Raw genomic sequence first — 23,136 nt, forward strand, 5'->3', positions numbered from 1 at the left:
TACACCAATGACCTTTTTATTATGAAGCTAGAACAGTCACGCTCACTCCTGTTATTTTGTTGTGTAAGATGAATATTGCAAAAAATCTGATGAAAAAATGCAGGAAATTATGAGAGGGGTTCTGTGATCTCTGAGGTTTAAGATTGTTTTAGCTGAGCACCCCTGGGATGGGACCTCATTGGAGACAGGATTCCCAACAGTTTCAGGCAGTTCAGAAGTATTGGACACCAGCCAAGTTTGCCTCAATTTGTACAGCTCGGCGTTAGTCACAGTAAGAGTTGGACTACTGCCACTTATTCACATGTTATCCTGTTGATTTAGACTTGTCGTGATAGCCCCCGGTGCATGATTGAAAGCATGTTGAAGTTGGTGCTATTCTGGGTATAGCGAAGCAGCATCCATATTAAGGCAAATGACTGTCAAAGACAGTAAGAGTGTACATTTTGAAAGTGAGTAAAGGAGGAAGCTGTGGTGTGCAAAATGTCATATCTGATTCTTGAACTGAACCTCCTTAAAAAGTACCGAAGAGCGAGTTCAACGAAAAAGAAAGGACCCATTCAAACCCTCTTCATGGAATTAAAAATGGTATGCTTTATAGTCCCACCTGGGAAAGATTAATTTGATTAAATCAATTTATTTTTGAAATTTTGTATGGATCCGCTTGTAAGAGACGCATATTTTTAAATCCTTCTTCTGCTCTTTTCATTGGACAGTGCCATGGTAAAAGGCGATTTTCCTTCTCCTCTTCGCTTCTTTCAACCAAACCAAATGGAACCATTCCATTAAAAACTTTTATTCCAATTTATATGTCTTACGGAACAGGGAGCGCTGAAAAAATTAAGCTACATGTCACATTATGTCAAGTTAATGCACTTTAAATGCAGGTCTCATCTGTCTTTCTATGATAATATGTAGTAATTACTAATGTTGTAGCCAGTGGAAACAGTAGAAAACAATGATTTTCCTTCATTTTCTCCTTCAAAATGTAAAAAATTAGATTACCTCACTGATTCTGGACTTAAAATAATCAATACACATCGAGTGCAGCTGATGATATCATTGTACTAATAACAGGACACTACTATAATCCTGCTCCTCTTACTACAGACAAGGAGCTTTTTTTTCTTGGAGCTGTTCCTTTGGCAACTTATCATGCTTTAAACTGAAAAAAACACTAAATCACAACAATCATTTTTTTTTTTATCTTGGTTTATCTTTCGTATTTGAGAGATGATCAGTTTTGACCATCAAAAAATTCCATGCAACAGTAATTAAAAAGGTCTAAGACCTGACCTGACATTGAAGATTTGTTTTGTCTGTCTTGTCATTTTGATGAGCAAATAATTGCAAACAGTGACAAACAAACATCACGGTACACTATGATTTTTATAACCACACCCTCAGGTTAGGTAATACAATCGTATATGCAACTCAGTGAAGGCCATTAATGTTGAGGCACAAAACAACCAAACAGGTGTTTATTGCCAAAGACTCAAGATTCAAAATTCAAAGCATTTATTGTCACATGTACAGTGTAGGGTCATGTTTCCCTGTACAGTCGGAATATTGAAATGCCAGTAGATAGGAGTCCGCACCTGAACAGACAAATACTTAAAACAGTAATACAGAACCATTATTGAAAAATTCACAATGGATTCACCACACAAAATATTAACTGGTAAGGATCCAAAAGTTCAAAATGTGGTACCACAACTGTTACCGTAGCATGCGTGTTGAGTGAAAGTGATCAAATGAACTGAATTTGCTGCATCAGATTTTTGAACATGTTCAGTTTATTGAAAATTAGTCAAAGAGCAACAGTACAGCCCAAACTACTTGAACCACAGTTGGTATTTAATCAAAAGTACATGGAAAAAAGTTTCTGTTCTCACTAGATCTCTTGGTTTCACATTTCAAGCCTCAAATGGTGAAATTTAATGTTCCAGTTTTGGTACAATCCTAAGAACATTACTCCCGTCTCCAACACTATTCTCTGATCAAAGGCCGGGATACTCCAGATGTAGATGTGTCTATTTCCAGTGTTTGCGTGAGCAGAGAGCGAGAGAGGGACAGCAAAAGAGGTGCTTTGACAGTTGTGTTCGGGAGCACTAAGCACTTTGACAAACACACACACACACACACACACACACACACACGCACAAACACACACGCAGCCAGGTCTCTATAATCACAGTTTTGCAGAGTGGTGGTTATACCTTCCAGAGGAGTTCACGTCCCCTTGAACTGTTTGGCCGACTTTGTGGTGCACATCTGACAGTGAGAGAGAAAGAGGGAGAGAGAGAGAGAGAGAGCGAGAGAGAAAGAGAGAGAGGGAGGGGAGAAGAGGGAGGAGTGTTCCTTGTGGGAGGAGAAGGAGGAGCGAGCGAAGTGGAGGAAAGAGAAGCCTTCTCAGTTTCTGAGTCCCGCTTACTGTCGGCTACAGAATGAACACGGTTGCCTCCCTCTCAGTTTGAGAGGCAACTGTTATTTCTTTCTTTTTCTTCTTTTTCTTTTTACTTTTTTATTCAGTGTTGCTTTTCTTTGTACTGGGACATAACTTTGTTGTCCTGTGTGTGTCTGTCATATACTTTCTGGACTTTTGTCCCACTATCTTGATATTATTTGAATCTGGGAAGTACCATGCCGGTGGTTGGTGTAGCCTCCAAGCTCAGGCAACCCTCCACGGTGGGCACCAAGCCGGTGCACACTGCTCTCCCCATCCCCAGTGCAGTCAAGACAGCCACCTCACAAGGCTACATGCACCGGCAGCAGGATCTCAAGGCAGGTGAGAGCACCCCAGGGCTCTCCTGCCAGCTCTCGGTCACATCTGATTACCAGCGGGCACGAACACCTGAAGGGAAGCCCAGAGATGGATCTGAGGAGAGCAAGATCTGTAAGGTTGGTTGAGGACCTTTTCTGTCTGTTTGAAAGCCATAGGAGATGGATTTGAGGCAGTCTGAATAACTCTTTTCCCGGTGTCTTTCATGTTGTTCTTGCTGTGTCAGTATGAGCAGGTGTCTTTTGCGCTAACAAGACATTTTGAACCTGCTTTTATGCCATAGTGGGATTTTTAAACAATTAATTGGGGGATTTGTTCAAGTGTGTGCACCTCATATGTCTGTGTATTTGGCCAAGGCTATTACAAGCTTTTCTGCTGATGCCAGTGGGGAAGAAAGCCAGTACAAATAGGTGCTACCTGACAATCATCAAAGCATGGTCTGATTACAAGGTTTTAAACCGTATGTTTTCTCCTCCTGCATAAGAATAGTTCAGGAATACTAAAGCTCTGATGCTGATTTTCCAAAGCATTCTAACCCTCAACAGTGATAAAATGATTCAAAGGGTGAATTAGACGGTAATGATTCCTTGTTAGCTGGTTTACTGTATTGAACTGTAAGTCGGTGCCAAGTTTTGTCAATAACGTTTGGCTTCGTGTCTCGGGCGGTAGGGAAGGTGGGCTTGCTGTGTGAGAATTTTCAAAACTCCCCGCCAAATAGTTGGAGCCGTACCTCGTCACGTCCCACATCCTGAGCTGTCAGAGCACAAACTGAAACATTCCTGTTTGGCCGGTTGATCTGTCCTCCTCCCCTCCACCACCTCTTTCTGTCATTACAAGAGTTCCTCAAAGACACACTCACAAGAGTGCAAGAGTGCTTCTTCTGGTTTTTCAGACCTCTGATACAGAACAAAGCTGCCGATTTTCCTCGTGACCAAGAGGAAACGTGGGCCGAACACATCAAAGCGTGGGTCAACGCTCCCCTGCCTCTAAATCCTTCCACCGTGTCCGTGACTGAGTCTGAGCCTACAGGGCTACTGCTTGTGTGTGTGTGTGTGTGTGTGCGTGTGTATGTGTGTGTGTGTGACCGTGTGTTTCTGTGTATGTGTGTGTCTGTTTGAAAGGGGAATTGTTTTATCATTAACCTTGCTGCTGATATCGTAACTTCGGCTTGACTTTCAGCTTGTTAACACAACTGGCTTCCTTAAAACCCTTAAAGGTCTTTTTCTGTCTGAGCTCAAGGCTGACATGATATATGTCCATATAAATCCCCTATTCATTATGTAGATATATTTTTGTGTGTGCTGCGCTTTCCGACGTGCTTTGCAGCATCTGCTCAATAGGTCGACATGTATAGTCTCCGTAGCCTGCTGTGTTCTTTGTCCCTTGGAGGCTAGAAGCCAAGCAAAAATCTGTGACCTGCCCCAGCCTGTTGGAGTGGGTGAAGAATGGGTGGTATGGAGGGGGTAATTAGTCAGTCTAATTGTGTTGTGTAGTCACTTAAGAACTCCATTCTCTGGGCTTTTCGGGGTGAAAAGGCAGGAAGGTGGAGTAAACACTGTCATTATTCCTTCTCTTTAACCAACACTACTTGTTTAATTGTGAGACCTATTATCAAGGGGGATCATGTGCAGGAGTGAGTATGTGCACAGAGCCTTACTGCTTGGTTGGGTGTAGTCAGCATGTATAGTCTTGCTTCCCTGAGGTTATCAGGACTTAATCTGGACAGTATTTGTCACAAAAAAAACTTTTTTGTCACTGTGTTTACTTTTTGGGGTATCTAAAGCTCAGTATTTGCTAGATATTAAAAAGATGTATAACTAGTATTCTTGTCACATTCTAATGATTTGATTTTCTATGAATATTAGGTAGAGTAAGATGCAATAATGTCATTGAAGAAATTGGCTTTGAGAAATTCATTGTTGTTTTCCATAAAGTCAAGGAGGAGCTTCTTGTTCGTTTTACAGCAATCCAATCCAACCGATTGATTAGAATTGATTAGTTCATTTTATTCATACGCTTCAACATGTTTAGAGCATTAAAATCGCAGTTTAAATGTGTGAATGGTTATGTTTTTGACACCATCCAGTATCCATCACCACAGTATTATTTAACCATGTGCGGTATGTTTTGTGAGGCAAAATAATCCCTTGAGAATTTTCACAACAAAAGACTACACCTAGTTTCACAGGAGTGTCCTTTAGATGTGTCTGTGTATGGGTGTTTGTTGCACATGTATGCCGGAGGAGCAAATACATGACCAAACTGTATGAGGTAACTATAGGAGAAATTGCAGAACATGAAGCATCTTAAAGAGGGTGTAATCTGACCACCAACATGCCTGTCAGCATTGTCGCTTGAATGTGGAATGCATGCAATTTGGAAATCTAATTTAACTCTTAATACCCTGCTGCTCTCAGGTGACAAGATTTCTGTGATCTATAATATGAGCCTGTTCTCATCCCAGGTCTTTAGTGCCGCGATTATTGTCCAAGTCTATCATGTCCATCATGTGTCCTCTGCATGTGACGTCAACTTACAAAGTACTATTTTGTGTCTCTTGACTCACCAAGTCCCATTGGGTTGTTTACAGCAGAAGCTTCAGCAACCAAGCATATCATAACTCCAACCATGATTGTAGACTAATCTTAACCATTTGTTTTACCTGTGTGGCCACCCAGACGCTCACACGGGATGGTTGATTTTACTGGAATAAAGAAACCCATGGTTGCAATTTGAAGCCAAACACCTGGCTCCAGCTGCAATATCCTGAACTTGTGGGATCTATCCACCATCCTAGCTTATCCCCTGACACTCACTTTTTCTGAATACTAATGCCAGAATTGGTGCTTGTTCGCGTCAGAAAGTGAGGGATCTTTGTTGAAATTTGCCACTGCTGCATGTTAGGAAGTTGTTTTTTGGCAAGAAGCATCGTTTGGAAATTTAGAGCTGAGTTTCTTCAGTCACATATTTTTAAGGCCGTGTGATACAGTCGTTTCATATACAAGGCTGATTTTAATGTTGTCTGTTTTCCAACATATATCAACAGGAGATAGCATGAGTATTTAGATTTGCCCTTTTCTCTAACAGAAAACCCGCTCACATAGCTTTATATATCAATCCATCTGATCTTGACTCTCAGGCAGTTCCAGTTTGTCATCTTTGATAGAAACGAGAAGAAGTGATGACATCTGCTTTTCAGGTAGTTTACATTTTTTCTTCACACCATACATCAGTCCCTCCTTCTTGCACTTTGAGTTGACAAGCAAGAATGAAGGGCTTATTCGAGATTCCTCAGCTTTGATGCAGTGTCTGCCCACAATCGATGATAGGGATTTTTTTTTTTATGCATAGAAAGCGTTTTGGCAGTTATCCAAATCACACAGCTCTGGGACATATTTAGTTGGTAATTTAGACATGATTTTGAGGTAGAACCGAGAATAACTTCAAACTCCCAGATTCACTTTCTGGAATAAATGATACCAATTCCTTTGAGTCTGATGTCTAACAATATAACTTGAGAGTGCCTGAGTGAGCTAGTCCCACTCTGTTTTTTGTTGTAATACCGCTTTGTTCCTCAAGAGGCAACATTTAACTTACAGTACAGCTGTCACCTCTGACTCAAATAAACTCAATATATCAGTCCTGCAATCCACCCACATGTCCTGACTGATAAAAAATAGAATGGATTCATTCTGTTAAGAGTAGAGGTATGGTTGTCTCCAAATTCCTGGTAATTGTACACTTAAGTTTTGACAAGAGGATGCTTGTCATGTATGATGTCAGTTAAAAGTAGTCCTGTAAGGTTGCTCCTTTCAAAAAAGTACATGGTCCATCGTGCAGAAGAAAACCACACAGTCTCCCACTTAGGGACCAAAATACATCCTGTTGATTTCCACTCTCATGGACACCGGAGGAAATAATCAGGGTCTGTTGTTATATATTTTCCTGTTTGGAGCATCTCTAGCTGTAGCATCTCTAGCCTGGGTTCAAAGTAAGAAAATGAGTTGGCGTACCCAAGAAAACAATGTCAAGGTTTAATGAGTTTCTCTGAGCAAGTCGTACGTAAACCCTTCTCTCTGCCCTTCTTTCTCTTAAGTGGGTGGGCTTTATTCAGCATTTTTCTTTTGTCCATTTTCTCTGCTGTTGTTTTTTCTCCTTCAACATTTTTCTCAATTGATTTTAACCCTCTCTTGTAATTTATATAGGCTTGGAGGGTTTTACTGCATAACAGTTTAATTTGCATGCATATGCTTTAAGCATTGCAAATATGCTGCCGATTCCAAGACTTAGAGTTTCCAGATATTTTGCATAGTTATCACCCTTAGATCCAGTCCAGAGTCAATATGCAATGTGACTAAAGTAAACATAATTAGCAGTATATAAGGGTACAGCCTACTGGGTCGGGTTCTGTCATGTCCAGGCGGTCATGAGACTCCTGGAGCAGATTGGGGTTATTTAAACAACTATTTGCTTGCAACAAAATTGCCAAAGTGCGTTTCAAAAGCATATTCTTAACCTTATCAGCGAAAACTGGAACACAGTCCATTTTGATTGACGCGCTGTAAGATTTTGCACTGTCTATTTTAGTTAATATTCCAGATGTTGATTGTATATCAAGGTGTTTTTTAGGAAATGGAAATAATGATTGCAAGTCAAGTATACTGTTTTAAAAAAAAACCCTTCTCTGTTACAACTTGTGTACAACCATATCTGTTTCTTTTATCATGTAATAAAAAAGCACAGTTTCCTCTCAAATATTTATGTTTGTTAGTGTTGATTCTCGCTGCTCTGGAAACATAAGATGTTTGATGAGAGTTTCACGAGTTCACTAGTACAAATACAGATATTTAGATTTAGACAATAACATTCTTAATTATGAGCCCCTTCAGTTCACTACATATAGTGGTGTGTGTGTCGGGGGGGGGGGGGGGATATGTAGACTATACTCACTTAGTGAATAAAAATTCAAGAATTGACTGGTTTATTATCATTCCAACAAATGAATTGTCAGAGCATGTCTCCCTGTCCCTCTAGCTCACCCCATTCTCACGTTTCCCTTTCTAGTGACTCTGACATCACTGACATAACAGAGGCAACCAGAGGGGGCCAGCTTGTTCCAGTCGGAGAGGGAGGGGTGGCGGTGGTAGTCATGGGTGGTCTAACTTGCTGTGTCCTGGTCTCTGGTCATATCTGGAAGTGAGGCTGTGAAGGAGGTGTGAATGTTAATCAGGAGAAAGAGCAGCATTGCTATATTTGCACTTTCTGAAAGCAGGAGAGGAGTGTCTTTTTTTTCCTTTTTGTTTCCTTTTTTTTTAGATTACAGTATACTGGCATGAGTTGGGGACAGTAGTAAGTACTGATGAAAACAAGGTGTCAATCTAGAACAACAAACCACATCTCCTTCGACTTAATATAGAATGACAGAGATGATTTTTAATGTCGGCTTTGCTCAAACCACTGACACTCAGGAAGTGGTAGTTTTTTGCCATATTCATGTTCTGTGAGCTTCTGACTGTAGTTTGCTCATTAATAATATAATTTCAAACATATATACATTCATACATTAAATCACAATTGACTTGTATAACTTTAACTTTTAAGACAACTTTATAAAATGAAACCAAGACACATGTAAAATTCAGTTAACACATGTGGAAGCTGACTTGTGAATGCTGATGACATTTCCCCACAATGCTGAGATTCCTGCAGACCTCTGGTTCTAAATAGGCAAAGTATTTGAAACAATATTTTCCTTCCTGTGCTGTCTCTACCCCCTTCTCCCTCTTCTTTTTTGTCTAAAACACAATATTTCCTTGCCTTCTGTGCTGCGGGAGCTTGGTGTTTAAATTTTGGAGTGAGAACACACAGAGGTGTTTACAGTAGAGTCACACTGGTTAAAAATACCCTCCCCTGGAAGTACAGTCACAGTGTTCTCTCCAAAATGCTTCATTGCCAAACAAGTAAAAGTATGCAACCATAGCAGCAACTAATTCCTCCATAAAAATTCATAAAAAACTCGTGGAGGTTCAGTTCGGTTTATCGAGGGAATTGATGATGAAGAAAAAGGCAGATTGTTCTTGGCAGTTTTTAATGGCTTTATTTTACTAATAATTATAAAAACATGACATACTTTCCATATGGTTTCCGTTAGTGTCTTGCTCAAGGACGGCTACTGACATAGCAGTTTGCACCTGGGTTTTACGGTCTCAAAACACACTTGTTTTGCTAGAGGCTCTATAATTCAATAAATATCTTAGATTAAAGAGTGGAAACTCTCCTGCTGGCTTCTCATATTGTGAGGCATTTCTGTCTTTTTTCCCTACTATGTGTTGTGTGTGATGACACTGATTGGATGCAGAAAAATGTGTAAGGGAGTTTTCCTGCTTCCATGAGGAGGCAAGTATGGGGCTTTTACACAAACATATACAGACACACACACACCCTCGAGGAATTTGCTAGTTCAAAGTTAGGTTCCTAAATTACCCACCTAAAAAGTTATAAAACAAGAGACCCAAACAAATAGAACAAAAAGAAACAAGTTCTGCACGCATATATACCGCCATAGAAAGTTCAAATGGGCTCAGATTGTCCGCAGTAATACATTATTAAGTTTGACTACAATATTTCCTCGAACATACAGCATAAACAAACAAACACATGCAGTCCATAAGAAAGTAGGCTCTGTATTGTGTCTTTTTGTACCCACTGAAGCTGAGATTATGGTTCTCCCAGTGTCTGAATGGGCCTCTCCAGGTTCTCCAATTTCATCCCACTGCCAAAAAACATGCCAACAAACATGGGTCAACTAACGACTCTAAATTTCCCAGTCGTGAATGAAAGTGTGTGTGATTGTATTGTCAATATGTAGCCCAGTGATCAACTAGCGTCCAGTTCAGGCTGTACCCTACCTGTGCTCACTACTTTTACTTGCAGGATTGCCTACCCCGCTCCAAGCCTGAGTGCAGAATGAGTGACAATGAATGAATGAATGAGGTTGAAAAGCCATTTTTACACATGTGCCTTTTTTGCCTGAAAAAAAAAAGTTAACCATCTACTTCTACTCAAAACCTGGTTAGTGCAATGCTAGTGACCCAGCCAAGTGTAGTACTGAATTTATTGTTTTCTATCCAATTTGTGGATAGGTTTAGATTTTTTTATTTATTAACTTCCTTATTTTTAACAGATATACATTTAAGGTACATTGTAAAATGTCAGTGCTGACTGAAGCAGCAACAGCGCACTTGACGGCTTGACTATCCCTTATCACGGCTGTAGTTATAAGAAATGTTGACAGCAGTACATGCTATGATACTCTATAACAAAATCTGGCAGCCTTTGTAATTAGATATTAAAACACTGACTCTGGAAACTTCATCTGTTATATAAATTGCTTATCCTGGCTGACATTTGGCAAGTTCATCCTGGACAGGTCGTCTATCACAGGATTGAATTATTAAGACACATAATCATGCTGAAGACATGAACTCCAAACAAAAAGGCCCTCATCGACCAGCAATTGCCCTGGCCTTAGACACCGCTGGAAACCACTGCTTCAGCATGCAGCCCTCAAGTTTGTGAAAGAACAAAAATTGATAGTGAGCGAGAGAGATCTGTATATCTGTATAAGATATATCAATTTCATTAAATTCTAAACAGGTATAGCATGCCGCATTCGTGTTTCATCTATAGCTGAATGCTAACAGTTGACTTGCTGATGACTGAGGTTTAACAAAAACAATCGTTAGGGTTAATAGACCAAAATGACAGTATGTTGCTTTTATAAATAATGGATCCATATTTCTTCCAACCACACAATATGGCCAGAGTGTTTTCTATTATTTAACTTTACAAAAAAAAAGAAAGGAGTATATCCCAATGTCCTGTCAGAGGGTGTAGCTTCACATATGCAGTCCCTTAAAAAGTGACCTTTTTACCCATTATTAAGAATTATTTCAGTAAGTGGTTCCAGGAACTGAGTGACTGACTTTCTAGAAATCCTCCACCCACCTGATAGATAAAGGCAACTACTTGAAGGTTAGGGATGAAAAAACACATCACAGGTAGATCTTCATGACCTGCACCTCAAATTTCATCCATTTGTCTCTCCACAGCTATCTGCCAACACTCTCACCATCTGCTGTTTTTTTAGCCTACTCTTCACTCTTTCCTTTATTCTTCCTCAATCCCACTTTTTTCACATATTCCCACCACCTCTTTTTTCCACTGTCTCCTGTCACTGTCTTTCTGCTCTTTCCCATTCCCAGCATTCCTCTCCGAGTCCTTCACTGGCCCCCTTTTTTTGTTCTCCTCAGACTGGAGCCTTTCTTTCTTCCACTCCCTCCAGCTCACTTAACTGGTATTTTCCTTTAACCTTTCTTCATAACCCTTTCTCCGTCGTATATTTTTCCATCCTCTCCTACCTGCATCTACCTTCCTTTCACTCGTCTTCCTCTGTCAATCTCTCCTCCCTTTATGATATTTCTAATGAGAAAAGCAGCAGGGGGAGAGTTAGCACACACCTGGCCCAGTTCTGTCTCTCCAGCTGTCACCTCCTCTCTGCTGAACGAATCAATCTCTTCTCCTCCCTTCCATTCAGTTTTGTCTGTGCAGTCTGTCTATCTTCGACCCGGGCAGATGCAGGGAAACATCTGGCCACAACAACCGGTGTCAAAACTGTTCGGCCAAGCCTGAGCAGGCGGCAAACATCCGAACACGTCATAACACATGCTGACAAATGCTCGTGCTCTGTGTGTCCGTCTGTGTTGCTTTCCGATGACTGCCGATGTCACGAGTCTCGGCCGGCAGACCCCGTGGTGTTGATTCAGCGGTGGCAGTAGATCACAATCAGAGAATTAAATATTTTGCTGAAGCTTTTTCCAGCAATTCTTTAATTAATGTTTCCTGTGTAATGTTTCTGTTGAGACTTTATTAAGTCCAAACACAGATGAGAAGATAAGATTGTCACGAATAGGGTAAAAAAAAAACAAAAAAAACAAACAACAACATACAGCTTTCGTCCTGCAAGAGGTTTCTTTTCAAAAACACGCTTTGAAGAACAGGTTCAACTATTTTCTTGTTTCATCCTCCAGACAAAGTGTAAATACCCTTTGATGAGATTAAAAAAATAATGATTTTTCAAATTCATTCTTTCAAACACACAAACGTCAATTCCAGCTAAACCCGGAAGTTTTATCAAGTGACACGTCCCATATGTGTATGTTTGTAATGCATGACTATGAAACCTTATGAAAAACAAATAAAATGTTTTTTTAGGATGAACTTGTCTGATGAATAGAAAAACAAGCAATCGTCAGATGCAGATGTTTGGATGAAACGGTGGTGCTTTAGTTAGTGGTGCTTGGTTGCCTTACCCTCCCTTGGCATAAACTTTTACAGGATGGTTAACAAAGGAAGCATAAATGTTGTTCTTTTTTTTCCTTCGAGGTTTGTCCTCAAATAGACTCATCATTACCAAGAACCAAAATCTACTTTCTTATCGTTTTTCCAGACACGCCTTGTCCTCAATTTTCTGCATTTGCAAGCGTTTGTGTGGGTATGTGCGGAATTATTAGGTTATCAAGCTCTTGAAGAAATAGAAAATGTTTAACTTTATAAAACTTATGAAGGCACTTTGATATCCTGTACATCAGTTTTGTTGTTGGTCTTTAAAGTTCAATAAAATTTAGTCCTTTTTCACAAATTTTTTAGAGGATCCTTTTTGTATCTTAAATCTGGTCTTCCAGAGGCACTTCCTCTTGACATTTAACAGATGTAATTAGGACATCTACTGTATCCTTGTTGAATCTGGGGCAATGCTAAAAACACCAGGATTCTTTGTTGTCAGAGGTTCATATTTACAGACAGATAATACAGGTTGAGTCAGACCCTGTGATTCTCATACAGTCATGAGCTCATGGGACGAGTCAGTGGTGTGTGACCCCTCAAGACTCGGGCCAGTCAGTACAACCCTGTGGCAGCATTTGATCTGTCCATGGCCTTTTGGTTACAGTAAATCGACTGTGAAACTGCATGTTGCATAGCTTCAACTGGAGCCATGTGGGTGTGTTTCTATGTTTGTCAAAAAAAGGCAGAAATTTGTTTTTTTCAGCATAATGTAAAGTAAAGAATTTTTAATAGAGGGAAGCTTAGTGGTTCCGTTTTTAATGTTGCTGTCTGACACCATGAAAAACCGAGTTTTTTAAAATGACAGCATTTCTCCTGGTAAAAACTGCTCAGCCTGCTTGTGTGTTGTCTCATGCAGTCCCCAGTAATGTATATCAGCAATGGCTAAATTTTGATTTTAGTCACTGGAGATAAATGGAAAAATTTGCACTGTAATTTTTGTGGCATTTGATCATAATATTTGTTAGAAATTTGGGGTCTGACTCATTCTCGGGCGGCAAGGTTGTGATGCTAGATCTGTATGGCAGGGATCTGAGGAACTATGAAGGCAGCCAAGAGATTCTCATTGTGTGTTGGAACGTGGATGTAATTTCTGAAATATGTTTTTCAAATGATCAAACATGCAATTATTCTATACATTACCACCAAATTTACAGAATTTTGCACATACTAATTTCTGTCAATTATAAACAGAAGGGATACTGTTTTGAAAATAAACTTTTGACACTTCTTGTGCTGTAATACCTCAGCTTTCCTCTAGAGGGAACGCTGAGTCACTGAAAACCTCGGGATAAGTGGTTATTAATCTTGCTTTTCCACGACACACTTCAAGCATGACCTGGTCCAGTTCAGGTGTTTTTCCATTACTTCATAGTACCTCCTCAAAGGGGCAGGGTCGTCATAGCACGGTGTCGCAAAACTTCTGGGATTCCAAACACAAAAACAATGAAGGACATCAAGTCAAGGGTGCACTTGATACTGCCTGTGGCTTATTGTCACACACAAACAAGACAAGAGAGCCAGAGAAGGAAGACGGGACTATAGATGATGAGACACAGCAACAGCCACACTAACACGTAGCTCTCTTACAGGTTTTCTTTTGAATGATTGGTTTGATACTATTTCTGTCAAGCGCTGCGCCTAGTGGCGACACTTTCTGGCCAATTGGTGGTCAACAGTCTGTTGACATCACATTTAAGTATCGCTCAGCTTGCTTGGAACCTCACCAGAGCAGGTATTAAATAAGTATTGGGCACCAGGTGGTGTCACAGATGGAGACACAAAAAGAACCGAGGCAAGTCGAGTTGTGCTTGAATTGCGTTGTGGAAAAGCATCATATGTATATTTCTACAAAGCTTAACACTGGCAATGTGAGGCTGACAAAAGAAACTTGTTTCAGTCACAGAGGGGACATTCATCAAGTTACCCACCAACTTGTAATCATTGATGTGTGGAAATCAGCGAGTTTCCCCCTCAGCCCATGCTAAAGTACATAGCATTTCTTGTTTCTTACAATAAGCTGGCTTTCCAGAGGTTTGTACTCATGCTGCCTGTTGGTTTCAAGTGTAAAATATCAAACACTAACTGTTCTTGTATTGACTTCTGACACATTAACTAAATGCAAAGGGGTTATGATCTGGAATGCTTTGTTGTATATCATTACTGTATAAATGATCTATTTCAGATCAAAATAAGAATGGAACTACATGGTCATAGTATGATCAGTTATCTAAGCATGGCTTGTCATCATAAAACACTGTAGCATTCTCCGGACTAGAAGGACAAAAGTACAAAAAGCAGTTTTATTTAGCCTTCAGTTGACCTGAGGGCCCTACTTTTGTTGCCTTCATACCTACCTCTCAAAAGGTATTTTTGGATTGAAGAAGGAGAAAAAAAAACACCCCCCTTCGACATCCCAGTTTTATTGCTGCTGCCATTCCGTTGGACCAAAATTGTCCAAAATGTGTTAACTTTGCCATGTATGAGTGTTCAACACAAAACTGCTGACCCTTGACAGAATCTCAAGGGTTGGTGAGCTAACTTCTGAATACACCCCTCTCTCCTCCCTCTATCGGTTTCCCCACTTGGCCAACAAAGCTTGGCTGTTTCAGGCCAGAGCAAGTTTTCTCACACGATAGGTCTCCTGACACACATTGGAGTTTGGCTTTATTTACAGCCTGCTGTTCTTACTGCTATGTAAAAGACTTATGCTTTTTTTAAAACATCCCAGTGTCCTCAATAAGTCCTCTGGGGTTTTTACTGGCCTTCAACAAGCTATGGATTTGTTGGATTGGATCTTTTGTGAGAGCTTTACTGAATCAGACTCTCTACTGAACATGGTCTGCCTACCTGACATCTCCATCGTCACTCAATAAGAAATCTTTACTCTGTTTTCACTCAAGTATGGACTTAAAAGCCTATTCTGTGTAAAAGAAGAGGTGAATCTCACAAAGGAAATCTTTCTCTGAGAGCAATACATCACAATACAGGAGAGATTTGTGGTGGTCCACCAATTTGGGAAAATGAATCAACATTTTCACTCCAAATAATAAGAGAAGACGGTCAGGAGTCCTTAAGATTCATTCCTGAAGTAATGAGAATACAGAAGTTTACTTGTTGCGGTCACTTGGTTCACATGCTGACAGGCCACTGGCCAGAAGTTTGTCCAACCAAAGTCAGCTGCCACTACAGAGATAAATCTTAGCGTCACTTGATTCTGCTTCCAGTAGCAGATTTGTATAAAGTATCCAAAGATGGGGTAAGAACACTTTCTATCTCAATACAAGGGGGAAAAAATGGGAAAAAAAGAATATCATTGCACTGCTTATCTACTAGTTCATTAGTTCACTAGTCCACTCAGTTTCAAGACAGATTTTATTTCATTTCAAAAAGTAACTATTGCAAAACACCGAACACTACAAACACTAAAAAAAAAATATGCTGTTTCAAGTCTGGGGGACAAGAACAGGTGAAAGGAGATTTCAGGACAGTTTGAAAGGGGAAAATTTCTCATCAGCAGAAAGGCTGCTTAGAGAATCAAAAGTGAGTTGATATACTGCTGATATTTTGAAGAGAGTCATGTCACCCTTTAGAAATCATCCATTCATCCATTGTCTGTTGTTTGTCCTACCCAGCTGCCATGGGGTGAGAGGCGAGGAACACCCTGAACTAGTCACCAGTGTCTTGCAGTGCCACATATACAGACAGACAACCATTTACTCTCTCATTCACACGTCCGGGCAATTTTCCCAATTTAACCTGCTGCATGTTTCTGGAGAACCTGGACACACGCAAACACGGGGGAAAACATGCAAGCTCTACACGGAAAGGTCCCCTGTCAAAATCGAACCAGGTTTCTTCGTGCTGTGAGGTGGACTGTTCCCCCCCCCCCCAAGGAACCATTAAGTAAAAAATAACCTTGCAAAGATGTGAGATTGATGGAGGTTGTAGTGACAGCACTCTTTCTTTTAGTCTTCATTTTTTTTTTTTGTCTTAATTCTAAGAAGATGAGGAAGGTAGGAGTTAACTTGCCACTGGATTGGAAGCAGATGCAGGCACCTCATTCAGATTTAAACTTTAATCGCTCTCAGCATCTGGCTCCCTCTGTTTTGGCTGTTTGGGAGGGAACAGCTGAAGGTAAGCCTACCTTGAGGGTGGGAGGTTAGGGTAAGGGGGAAGGAAACTGGGAGGGCGGGAAGGAAAAGTGTCAGTGTCATGAGAATCGAGAAATAGTAATAGTGTTAGGAACACTGAGGAACTAAATATTACTCTGCAGGTTACAGTTGGACTCAAGCCATTTGAATTAAGCTGTTAAAGGGCATGAGAGCAGAAGAAGGAGAGGAAGTGGATTGAGGGTGGAGGTCTAAAACCATATGCCAGGATGATCCTATGGGATTGGGAGTTGGAAGCAGTGTGAGCCAGGTGATTAGAGGGAAACTTTTCAGATTTTCTGCCAGCTTTGTATTATTGCCATGTGGGTTGTAATGCAAATGAATGTTAAACTTCCTTGGTTATTGCCTGCACCCAAAGTTCACAAATTTACTGGATGACAGAAAACAGATTATTTAGCTCACTTGTTTAACCTACAGTTTTTACATCAGAATTAAAAAAAAACACCTCTCCCTTTCACATGGCTCATTTCTGTTAAAACGGATTGCCTTTTTTTTATAGCTAAAAGTTATTTGATGCAATGGAACAAAAAAACAAATCTAAACATATTTAAATCTCTTAATGAGGTTGACCAATTGGCACCAGTTTGCATTTGTCGGTGTCTTTTCTGGCCAACTGAATAAGATCAGTCACCATTGGGGGCCTTCCCTGAGAGAAACACTCTTTAGTGGTCGATCAGCTACAGAGAGAAACGAAAGTGAATAAAACTGCAAACGTCTTTTTAATGGGTGTGCGCAACAATTTCTTCATAATTTAGTGCAACCTGAACTTGACGATTACCAACAGTTACAACTTCCTCAGACTTTTCACATTGCCTGTGTGTTATGTGTGTTAAAAGCATGTTCTTCAAGTATTGTGAAAAGGATGCGCCAATGCTGCTACTTTATATCCTACTGTGCCAAGGCTATAGCTGTCCCTTTGCAACATGGGGTCAACCGCCACCTGCTGGACAGGGGACTTATTTTCCTACTGTCCAATCCATAAGGTGTATGTATTTATAAATGAATGAATCTTTTTTTAGGAAACATGAGGGAATGTGATATCTGATGTCAGTTTTTGTTGGTTTTGGCCTAATACCTTGTGATTGAGAAAGCGTTTGCAAGGAGTATCTGAGACAATAACTACCAATGACCAAGAATCTCGTGCAATCTTCTAGATTATTTATTGCTTTAGGATCCTTACAGACCACCTTCTAACCACCTTTCCTTCCCACCCAGAAAGTGGTGAAACATTTTCAGTCCCACTGACTCATCCATCCATCCTTGTAGTCTTAATCACAAGGTTTGTGGAAGTATGGTGACCAACAAGATTTGTCCACTCTCTGCTCACATTCATAAGACTGTGGCAAACAGATTGTAGTCTCTATGAGTCTGACAGGGTCCATTAGCCTTTTGGGGAGGGGGCTTGTGTTACAGTATCTTCAGGGCAAGGATCCTTTGGCGCAGGTTATGGTATATACTGTTTGTGTTATACAATAGCCCCAACCCCAGAGAACGGAGAGAGAGCTAAGAGAATTACTGAGCTGATAGCCTTAGAATTGTTGGAAAAAAAACTGGACTCAGCCAGTTTGTCTCGTATATCGACAGATGTTTGTAGTGATCTGCTTCTTTTCAAGAAGAGCTTTTGAGTGGCTCTTAATACGACCACACACACATATTATAGACAGACAGACAGACAGACAGACAGACAGACAGACAGACAGACAGACAGACAGACAGACAGACAGACAGACAGACAGACAGACAGACAGACAGACAGACAGACAGACAGACAGACAGATAGATAGATAGATAGATAGATAGATAGATAGATAGATTTTGCATTTTGAAGCATAAGGAAAGAAAAAACTAAATCCTGCTGTTGGCAGACTGAATCCGAAATGACAAAGGCTGTAGGGTTTCTTCTATGTCCTGAGTATGCTGTTTATCAGAAAGTTTAAGTTTACTGCATGAATGCTATCCTGCTCCCCAGATGTGTTGAATGATAAGGAGAAATGGTTGCTCATGGAACCTTCTGGTTGACTTCCGGTCATATCCCTTACAGCATTTTCCCGGGTACAGAGTGTAGAGTCAAAGGAAGAGAGGTTTGAAAGGTAATGTCCTCACTATCATCCAACAAATGTCCATATGGTGATTGATATCTCAATTTGTCCAGCAGGACATACACTCCCACCCACTCGCCACTTCCTTTTTTCCGACTCACACTGAAGGCTCCTGGAATATAGCATAATAGGTGCTCATCTGATTAATGTGATTAGATAGTAATAATAAATCTTGCTCACTTAAATGATTCAGACCTAAATTTGTCTGGTTATCTCTCTGTAAGAGAAAACTTCCACCCGACATTCTTAGGCAAACACTAAAGGACAGTAATGTAAAATCATTCCAGATGCAAGATGGTTAGACTCTGCAGACAACTGTTTCACCTGCTGTGTAGACAATTCCTGTTTTTGTAGTGCAAATCACTGAAGCCAGCAAAGCCTGAAAGCCATATTGCACACTGGTCCTGATTTCTGTTCATTTTATTATTTTTTCATGCAACTATGCCTATTGAGTATATGTAGAATTGTTATCATATTTTTATGTCGTTAAATACTTTTGGAGACTGTAGCTTTTGAATACAACAGGATTTCTGCCTTATAATATATCCTAAAGGGCAAATGGCTTTTACCTTTCATGTACTCTACCATTTAACATGCATATACGTGTGTGTGTGTGTGTGTGCGTGCGTGCGTGTATGTGTGTGACTCTTACCATGTATTTTCCTCATTTGTGTGTTTGACTGTTGGCATCTGAAAACTGAGTATATTGCAAGCATGTGAGAGAGGGGGGAGGGGGTGTGTGTGCCTTTATGTGTTGGCGTGTGTGAGCCTCATTTTTCCCAGGTCTCCACTCTAGAGTAGCACTTGGCACTGAAACCTTGGCTGCAACACTTTAATAGCTGAGTTGTTTACTTGTTATACCAATCCGCTTCACCCCTGTTTTAGGAGGGTTCCTGTGCCTTTGGCATAGCAGCATGTAGACATTTTTACAGCTTAGTATGCTCAATACCATCTTGGTCATGTATTTTATGGTCCGTCACTTTGAGCTGAGTTGTGTGTGTGTGTGTGTGCGTTTGTGTGTGCAAATGTGTGTGTGTGTTTTTGTAATAACTGCAGGTTATGCAATCAAACTTTGAGAATGTCAAAACAGTCTAGCACCTAACAAAAGTGTCTTCTGTAAAGCCAATAGCTTCTTAGAAGTGTAATTGTGTTGGTGCTTATAGAAATGCATGTATACCTATGATAAGGTGTAAAAATATGTACCGTACAAAGCCCATTTTTAACCATATATTTTTGACTTTGACCACGTGTGTGTGTGTGTGTGTGTGTGTGTGTGTGTGTGTGTGTGTGTGTGTGTGTGTGTGTGCGCGCACCGGCACATCAGGATGGGAATGGGGGGGTGGCTGGAGGGGATGAAAAAGTATTCACAAGGAGACATATCGTATCAGATGTCTCTAATTTCAAGCTGTGTCTGGATGGAGTTCCGAAAGCCAGTCATAATTGCCAAACAAGGGTTTACTCGGGCTGAGTAAAATAAAAGCTCTAATGTGAAAGTCGCCATTACATAATGACCCTGCCTGCATTATAAAAGTCTATACATATGCAGGAACCACTGCAAACAATACCAAAAAGTACTCAATGAAACATTTTGTCAGATGTTCCTGTGAAAACATCAAAGAAGCTGAATTTAGCACCGTGACAATATAATTCAGTATTTGAATGAATGTTTCCAGTCGTGAAATACCAATATGGTACACAATGGTACACAATACCATAGCCCAGGTATTACTTTGTGCGTTGTATTAATATCACAACTGCACTAGTCATGCATGCTTAATCTTCAGTGTTATTCCACAGGAGTCTGTGGAGAGGGGGATGGGTGGTGTAATATGATGTTTCAATGTGGTCAGAGCTTGCCAACAAGTTGACATTTTCACTGTTTGGCTGAAGTAACAGAACTCATATTGCATGCACGCCTAAACTTTTATTCATCTTGTTTGGGGGCAATAGTTCTGAGCGGAGCAGTGGGAACATTTCTTCTGTCTGTGATTGCAGGGGAAAAAAAAAGATACATTGATTTATAGATTGTGTGTATGTGTATGTGCGTGTGCACACACCCAAGCCAGATCAAAAAAATGATCCTATCCTCATTTTCGGAAAAGTTTAATTTTCCTCCTTTACTATAGTTTGAAGTATATCATATACAGTAAGTGTGAAAAGTATGGTTTTTTTCATTGTTTGCAGATGTTGGTGTCAATTAACTACTTTGAAAATCTAAATCTGGGCTTCTCCATTGTTCCTTATTTCGAACACGATTAGCAGTAATGATATCAAAATAAATGATCCGCTAATAACAATTTCTCATTAGCATGAGTTGCACTTGTCACCGCATTGCCATATAAATGGAAGAGGAACATTTTAGGCTAATTGAGTTGTATTCTCAGTAGACAGTCGACAGTCAGTTTATTTTAAGGTGGAGGCGATGTGCATGACGGAATTATGGGTACATTTTCCACCACTTTCGTCAAATCTGCCAAGCCCTCAATACCAAGCTGAGGCAGCAGTTAGTCAGTGGCTGCACTTTGTCTGTCCTCAGCATAAGACCCTTTAGCTAATGTTTTGGGCTGGAGCATTAGCCGTGCTGGGTAAAAATATGTTTGCCTTGGAAGTGACAGCATGGCCAACGTGCACTGCCATCTGTGTTAAGTGGTATACCGTATAATACCGTACCAGGCAAACTTGGACGCTGAAAGTGAGGAATTACATTTGCGGTTGTTTCAACACAAGCCTGAAGTGGTGGGCTCAGAGGCTTCATTGAATCCAGAGGTCAGAAGGGTGTAATTAAGGGAAATCTTTTTAAATATTTGAGCATATTTATTGATGTTCTGTGACATGTGGAATTATGCCCCTCTTGCGTCATCACTGCAAAGGCATCCTAGTAAGTTTTATTATTGGGGAACTTCCATCTGTCCGCTCTGGAAAACTTGAATGCAATGTCAACTGCATGTGTTACCCTATCAATATGCTTCTTGGGATTAGATAAGCATTCACCTCAGGTAGTTGGATGATAGTGTTTCCTGTTTTTTTGTCTTTCTGGCATGACATCAGAACCTTTGTCTTCATTTAAACTTTGTAGTGAAAGCACAGCTGTCTTACCCACTGGTCTCTTATCAGTCTTTCTGTCCTTCTTACCTTCAGTTTTTGCCATCATTTCACACACAGTTTCCATGGCTAATACCTTGATCGTACACTAGTGCTTTGTCAGAGGGCTGCCCTGACGGTCACAAAAACAGTGTGACAGACATAGAATATGAACAATACCTTTTCATCCTTAAGCCAGTATTGCTACAAGTACTCAGTCAACTTTTCCTCAATAAATAGAGAAAAGAATAGGGTTCCAAGCATCCTTGCGAAAAGGTGAAAATACATTAAGAACTCAATTATTATTGAGTGTATTATTATATCTATAATAATAATAATAATTATTATTATTATTATTATTGTTATTGTTGTTGTTGTTGTTTTTATTATTATTATCATCATTATTATTATTATTATTATTTAAATGGAAGAACATTTTTTTTACAAGTTATTACAAATAATCCTTAGCCCCTGTCTTCTTCTAATTCCTCTATCCAGTGCACAAACAAAAATTTATCAATATTGAAAAAACATTGGCTTTCAAATGTCTGGAAATTTAGGTCCTTAGAGGATTATTAAAAAAAAAAAAAATCCCTGGGCGGTTTGCTTTTTGGTACACTAATGGGTCAGGGTCAGCTGATGGAGACTGTTTATATTAGTCAGTGGCTGGGAGCTGCCTCAGAACCATTCGTTCATCCATGCAAACATGGCACACATTATCTGAAAGTGATCTCCCCTCCTGCCTGGACACAGAGCTGGCTGCTTGTTTTATTCTGTGTGGACTTTCATCAGAGGAGGCTTTGTTTGTGACCCCCGCCCCCCCTTCTCTTTAAATGTTTCCCAAATCTAAAGAATATTTAATTTGCAATTAATTCCTCAAATGTCATATTAGTTTTTCCACGGTCCGGCCACATTAGTGTTTCTTGATGAGACAACCCTATGATTACAGTTGGGTTAGGTGACGTAAATAACCGAGCTGCATCTTTATTCGTGGTAGGATTAGGTGACTTTTAATGTAAAACGCATGGTTTCACATGGGAAACAAATGGTCATTCCAAAAACAACTCAAAAACACTTTGTTCATGACAGCAAATAAAAGATTTCCAACTTATTTACCTCCTCTCCTGTTCTCCCTATTTGAACTTTTTCACTCCACCCTCTGATCAAATCATTTTTTTTCACTTGGGCTGAGGAAGGCATCTTATATGTTTTGAGGTAAACAGGAGACTTGCATTCGTTAGGATGGTCAGTGCTTTTCATATTTAATCACTAACTATGTTCGTGCAGTTAGGCCACCTCGGCAAAGTTAGTGAATTGAGGTGTGGTACTTTTATATAACGGTATTACACACAGTATTACACACAGCACCAAGAATAAATTGGAGTTTAGTGTCCAAGTGTTTGATATTGTTAGTATTACAAGTACATGACTGTACTCTGATGCCTGCACAGGTGATAGATTTGAGGAAACTTCCAGGCCAAGGTTTTGATTTCCCTCCATGGAATCTTCTTTAAAGGGTCATTCCATTTATTGTTATTGTTGTGCTGCTATGACAAAAGAATTTCCCCTATGGGGATCAATAAAGTATAAAGTAAGTAGTAAA

The 23,136-nt window shown here is 40.1% G+C and overlaps 1 protein-coding gene across 1 annotated transcript in view; it reads left to right on the forward strand.

Annotated features, from left to right (window-relative positions):
- Positions 1–2,223: 2,223 nt before the first annotated feature.
- The window catches only part of nav3 (neuron navigator 3), a 179,651-nt gene continuing 158,738 nt past the window's right edge, over positions 2,224–23,136 (forward strand). Inside the window, exon 1 of the mRNA XM_086146866.1 lies at positions 2,224–2,898. Coding sequence (XP_086002992.1) covers positions 2,641–2,898 — 258 coding nt within the window. The 5' untranslated portion in view covers positions 2,224–2,640. The remainder of the gene's footprint in view (positions 2,899–23,136) is intronic.

This window comes from Fistularia commersonii, chromosome 5 (assembly GCF_037954325.1).
Source record: "Fistularia commersonii isolate RoL2024-O1a breed Wild chromosome 5, RoL_Fcom_v1.0, whole genome shotgun sequence".
NCBI classification, from domain to species: Eukaryota; Metazoa; Chordata; class Actinopteri; order Syngnathiformes; family Fistulariidae; genus Fistularia; species Fistularia commersonii.